The sequence below is a fragment of the Pinus tabuliformis genome, chromosome 8, assembly GCF_031772625.1.
Source record: "Pinus tabuliformis cultivar Carrire ecotype Pingquan chromosome 8, CPIR1, whole genome shotgun sequence".
Lineage (NCBI taxonomy): Eukaryota > Viridiplantae > Streptophyta > Pinopsida > Pinales > Pinaceae > Pinus > Pinus tabuliformis.
This window is the reverse complement of record NC_142294.1, coordinates 1,105,737,709-1,105,744,383: the sequence shown is the minus strand read 5'-3', so window position 1 is coordinate 1,105,744,383 and position 6,675 is coordinate 1,105,737,709. Positions and strand designations below refer to the sequence as shown.

Below are 6,675 nucleotides of genomic sequence, written 5' to 3'. Positions count from 1 at the left end.
GAATTTGTGTCACACTTGATTTCCCAATATTTTTTATAAATTGAACTCAAAATAAATTTCTAAAAATTATTATAAAGATTCAAATTGTGTTATAAATAAATAAAGGAATTAAAATTTATTGAATATATCCACATATTTATATTTATACAAAATATAAACCTGCATGAGCCCAAGTTGTGTCAGTTGAAGTTCCCGTTTGATTTGATTTGACTTGAGTTGAGAAATGTTGTCTGAGAGTTACAATCAATTTGTCTCACACTTCCATTTCTTGATATATCTATCAATTTCTCATGCAAATTTGTCTACGTGAGCTGCTTAAAAGTGCGATACAATTAGTTGCAGGTTCTTGATTGATTGACAGAAGGTAATAACATTTAAGCGATTACGTCATTAATGAAAATGCAGAAACAGATGAAGATGGGGCAAGAATTTGGCAGTAAGAGAGATAGAATTGCAGAGACACTGTATGCATCGGCTAGGTGTTGTGACAGCGTTAGGCTGGCTGAGCCCCATGATCATAAAATTATTATTCACGACGACGACGACGATAAAATTATTATTGACGACCACCATGATAAAGTCCATTACAAGGAGGAGGAGGACGAAAACAGCGACAGTACTGGTGAGGCAGATGGTAACAGGTGTAGCAGTTACAGCTATGAAGCCCGGGTCACCAAAGAAATTGAAGAAGAATCCCAAGAAGACCTAATTGGCGATGTGTTCAGGATCAAAGACATTCTTGCAGCAAATCCTGGAGACGAGGAGGTAGTAAAACTGTAAATTTTATTATTAATCAAGTACTGTTGCAAGCAATTATAGCAATAGTTTTATTAAGCAACCTAGAGGTTTTCATGCACTCCCAGTTCTAAGTTTATCCTCCACCACGTTTGCAAAGCTTTAAATTATGATAATTTTTTTAAGATCCTTTCTAGTTTTATTAATGGAACTAGAACTTTAAATTTATTCTTAAACCCTCTCCCCTGGCTTCAAAACAGTTGGAATTTATAAAAAAAAAAAAGGCTCCCCCCTGGCTTCAAAACAGTTGGAATTTATTTTTTAAGAAAACTTGTTAAAAATGCTTCTGGCGATTTCTAAGCCGCTGATCATAGTGATCTCTGACATGAGTAGATTTTAACTGCCACCTAAAGTCTTGTAAATTGCTGGCAAAAGCAATGTATTCACTTATCATTTCATGTGTTGCAGTCCGTTGCTCAGCTGTATGAGTGCTTGAGAAGACTGGAATTGATGCAACTCACAGTGAAGAACCTAGAGGTATGCTTTTTTAGTCGTTTTTCATGGAAGAATTAAACGTAGGGTATGCTTTTTTAGTCGTTTTCCATGGAAGAATTAAACGTAGGGAATTCCCTAGTCCCTTATGTAAATTGAGTTTGGTGTTCAATAATCAACGAATTCCCTAGTCTCTTATGTTAATTTAGTTTGGTGTTCAATAATCAACGTGTTGCGCAATTCTATGGCCAGGACACTGGGATTGGGAGACAAGTTAATCGGCTGCGGAAACACAATTCAAAGGAAATTAAGTCAATGGTGAAGAGGCTTATCAGGTATTTTAACCTGCAAAAACCCCTCTGGTGGACCTTCAATGTTGGATAATAATACAAGTGATTTATATAGAGCGTTTATTAATTTTACCTAACTTAGAGGCTTAACTTAGAGGCTTAAACGTGCTAACTGCTTAGGTATGGTGTACTGCAGTGGCTGGAAAGACCTTGTCGAAGAATGGGTCAAGAGTACCACCGGTAATGTTGTTGTAGCTCAGCTATCTTATTCTGCCCGAGCAATTTACTACTGGAGCTTCTGTTTTTAATGTTTTTCTCATATACATGTATGCATCATTTTGCTTGTAGCAGCTGGTAATACCTCACTAGACTCTGTTTCACCTACAATTGCAAACCAAATGACTTCCACAGAAATATCTCAGGTACTCTTCTTCAAATATATGTTTAGGGTTTGGTCTCTTCCTAAATGGGCTTGAGATTGAGATATCATGTGGTCATGAAGCAACATTGAACAGTGAGATATAGTTTAACAAATGATATTTCAGTTTCAAACACATTGAAGGAGAAGAGACCAAACTTGAACATGGAAAGTATTATATATATCACTGTTTTTGTAGGAAATTAATGTGCAGTTCTATTAATTTCGATGATCGATCATTATGAACTTGTTGTGAATGACTCTTTTTGTGCTGGTTGTATATTGTGCTGGTTGTATAAAGGTCTTCAATGGCTTACATGATGATGGGAGTAAGTGATTCATGCCTCTTAATTGCCTTTTAATATATTTTCTGTTGTTGTTGGATTTCATATTGCGCCATAATCTATTCTATCTTGTGCCTACCTAAAGAAATGATGTTTTTTTTCCTTGGAGGAATTGGTCTATTACTTATTTTGTTATTATATTCTATGGATTGTGACCATTGATGGCATTTCTTTTCCGTAAACGATGCAGACCCTCTTGATGCTGAAAAGATTAGTAAAATTGCTGAAAATCAACGTACAGTGGAACGACCCAATAAAATCGAGCAATCGAGTAAGCTGACAAGGGATAGTACTCGTCAGAAAAACCCAAACAAAGAGAGGGGTAATTTTAATTTTAAAACAAATGCTCAAATACGAATTCAGACTTGCCAGGGCCATAAGATGAGCAAGCCCAGCAGTATAATTGCCAGTTCTGGGAGACCTCCAATAAGCTCTGAACAGAGAGGTTATCCTGACGATGTGCTACAACACCCCGATTTGAACAAGCCTCACTCTTTTTCTCTCCAAAATGTGAGCGAAAATAGACTGATCTGTAAAGTTAAATCCACTATCCACAAAACGTTCTTTGTATTTTTGGGATCTATTTTTTCTTTTGGATCCATTTGTTTTTAAACTAGAATTTATTTTTGTTCTTTTGGATCCATTCGTTTTTAAACTTGAGTTTATTTTTGTATTTGTGCAGCAGAAATCAAAACCTGATCTCAATGATGCATCTCTTAAAGTGAAGCTTGAAGCAACAAGAAAAAGACTTCAAGACGGATATCAACAAGCAGAAAATGGTTCTTGCATTCTTCTATTTTTATTTTGAGATTTGTTCCTGAAATATTATTATTAGTAGATTGTGAAGTGGATATTGAGTCATAAACATTATTATTAGTAGATTGTGAAGTGGATATTGAGTCATAAACTTGGTAGCTAATGTAGTGATGTTTTTGTTGCAGCCAAGAAGCAACGTAGAGTTCAAGCAATTGAATTGCAAGACCTGCCTAAAGAGTCCCTGAACAGGCGGAAAATGGTTAGCATTCTTTTATTTTTATTTTATGACTTTTATTATTATTAGATTATGAAGTGAATATTGACTCAATAACTTGGTAATTAATGTAGTGATGTTTTGTTTTGCAGCCAAGAAGCAACTTACAGTTCAAGAAGTTAAATTGCAAGACCCGCCTAGGCAAGCACTGAATACTGAACTGATTCAGGGTAGGCCAGTCTCACAGCATCCGTAGGCCAGTCTCATGGGTGGATGGATAACCATGTACAAATAGTGAAACTATATCGTAATGTCAAGTAGTCAGGGGGCAGCTGTTTGTGTGTAACTGTCAATTAAAGCTGTGATGATGAGAAAGTAACCAGCCTGTGTGCTGGCCTGATTTTCAATTCATGGTTTTTGCTCCAATAAATTGAACTCTGACATTGGAAGAATAGATTGGTTGAAAAAACTCCCAATGTTCGATTCTTGCTCTCTTTTGCGGCCATAAACTGAAAAATCACATATTTATACCCATTGTTTTAGCTCTGGAATTGGACTTGAACTTGGTTTCCGATTCAATTGTAATCAATCAATTTGACTTTCGTGATTCAGTTTAAAAGATGCCCAATAAAAATCACATCTGCGCAGCTTGTTTTTTTTATTTCTATTTAATATGTTATCACACATTTTAAATAAATGTTAATGTTGATTGTGGAATATATATATATATATATATATATATATATATATATATATATATAAAATTTGCTAATATAAATTGTTGTATTTTAAACTTGGTAACATAAATTGTTATAATTTTGCAAGGTTCTTTTTTTTTATATGTTTATGTTAATTTTGAAAAATAATATTAAATTGAATATTTTTAAATTCAGTGTTAAGTAGTGAACTTAACTTTCTTAATTCAATATTATGATATTTTGAAGAAAATGAATATTTTATTTTTTAATAGTTTTTAAATTGGTTAGTATAAATTGTTAGATTTGTGATACTTTTCATGGTTTTTTTTAGTCTAAAAACTGCATAGATAAAATGCAAAATGTAATTGTTTATGATCAGTAATTTTCTTCTTCATATATAATTTAGTGATCTTTCTTCAACATCTTGTCTTTCTTTTTATTTATTTTTTTGATATTTTTTTATTTTTTCATTTTTTCTTTATTTTTTTAAGTATATTTTCAAAGATTTTTATTAATAAAAAAATAGATTAATGTAGAAATATAAATTAAATGACTAATAAACGTAAACAAGCATCACTTTATAATATACATTGAAATATGAAAACATTAAAATACGCTAAGTTTCACATTGTTAAAATTAGAAAAATCAGAAAAAATAACTCAATTATAAATTTTATTTTAAATTATTGTTATTAATAATAATTATACAAAGAATAAATATACTACTGGGAAGGCCCACAAGGGCTAGGCTTACTAAATCATCATATGAAACACAGTGACACCAACTCTTACAAGCTCGCCACAAACTTGTGTGAACTTGTTTAGGTACTGCGGAATAGTGTCATTCTTCTACATCTTGATATTTCAAAGTTTATCCTTAAGCGCTAGCTTCATGTGCTCACTACTATTCTGGAACAGATCTGTCGGTGCCTGCCACATTAGATAAGGAGTTTCTTTCCCATGGATATTGGTGATAATGTGGTCGTGTACTCCCTCCAATATTATTCTCCTTGCCTTGGCTACATCTTCTTCAAATGAGTAGGGTTTTGGGCATTAGATTTCAGTGGTTTTGCACCATTTGTCTTGATGTATTCTAGCAATCCATTGTCATCAAATACCAATCACAAGACACAAACCTACTCTACCGCTCTGCCGAAGTTAATATACAATCTACAACAAAAATCTCAAACATGCAATAATAAATCACACACATGCAAATAGTATTTTGCCTGGGGAAATAAATATGCTAAAAAACCCAATGCCTACTTACATTAATATGATGAATAGAGATGTATTACGATTGGTTTTCTCAATTGAGAACAACTTGCAAGTGCATAACCTATCTCTCTGCTCACTGAGAAGCTCTGACCCATACTTAGCCAATTTATGCCTCTTCTTGAACCTCTATTTCCTTGTGCAATTCCTTGATAAATTAGGCCCCTATTATTTAGGAATTTGTCCAAAGTGGATTGCACAATTCCCAAGGTTGATCATCGGATTTCATGCAACACTTGTATACTCAAGACTAGTCTACAACTAATGTTACACTACATTGGAATATCCACCATAGTTGGAGAACTCAAATTCTCTGCATGCACTAGCTATTTTGCATTGATTGATGAGTTAACTGGATGATTGCTAAGTTTGACTGAAGTCCCACTGCACAATTGACCCTCCATTAGTTCTTCCAACAATTGGAACTAGTTTAACTGGACTCTAGCCCCTCTAACTCAAATTTACGGAGTGAACTAGGTGATGCAAGCCATGTCACTCATGTTAACAACATCCAAGTTGTCTGATGATGTGGAAATTTGAATTTTCTCAACCTTAAATCAAGCCAAAATCGAATTGAGAATTTCTTGTTGCATTTTTCAACAAATTGAGTTGTTAGCGAAGGATCTTTGGTCCCTAAAACAAATGGAGATAAAAATTGTGTCCCTTTGCTTTTGTAATTTAGAGCTAGACCAAAGACTAGGATGAGGACTATAAAGCCTCTTGAGATGCATTTGGAGCAAATTTTATCTTGAGGTTTATACATATTTCATGACTCAACATGACTCTCAAGACTTGGATTGAAATCAAGATCATACTACCTCCAAAAACAATTGAGGGTGTGATACTTGTCCATACCTTGAGACATTTTGGATCTCAAAAAGGATAGAAGATTCAAGCTAATTTTCCTTTTTGAATGTAATAGGAGTCTACCATGTGGAATTGACCATTTACCTTTTTTCAAAGTATTATGTTCATTATTATTTGAACATGAGAAGGGTTCCAAAATAAGTCTCCCCTAGACTATTTGGTTATATATTTTATTTTTCCTTGGAATTTATAACTATAATCATATTTCAATACATGCAAACTTGAGGAACTGAGGAAATTATGGGTTGTTTCCTTCAAGGTCAAATGAAAACCCATAAGGAAGGCTTGATTGTTTTCGCTCTTAGCAAATTTTTTGCATCTTCATAGTGTTGTTAAGGGTGACAACAGGATAGTTGAATTTCCTGGATTTTATGATCATAAGCTCTATCTTGTTAGTTCTTATTGACAAACCAAAGCTAAAAAAAAAAAACATTGAGTTGTTACTTGCTTGTCAAAACCAAAGGGGCTATTTCCAAAAATAAAAACATCATGAATATAAAGAATAATTGTGATGACATCAAATCCAAAGTAGTGCAAACACAACTTGTTTCTTCTACACACAATTGATTTTCATAGATTTGATGAT

The 6,675-nt window shown here is 33.5% G+C and overlaps 1 protein-coding gene across 1 annotated transcript; it reads left to right on the top strand.

Moving 5' to 3' along the window:
• Positions 1-417: 417 nt before the first annotated feature.
• Positions 418-3,461, top strand: LOC149239217 (putative mediator of RNA polymerase II transcription subunit 26b). The gene is made up of 10 exons (XM_089369800.1): positions 418-765; positions 1,204-1,272; positions 1,480-1,562; positions 1,714-1,757; positions 1,869-1,939; positions 2,470-2,550; positions 2,643-2,789; positions 2,962-3,058; positions 3,221-3,294; positions 3,402-3,461. Exons 1-10 carry the CDS (start codon positions 418-420, stop codon positions 3,459-3,461), a joined length of 1,074 nt encoding a protein of 357 aa, XP_089225926.1.
• The last annotated feature ends 3,214 nt before the right edge of the window (positions 3,462-6,675 follow it).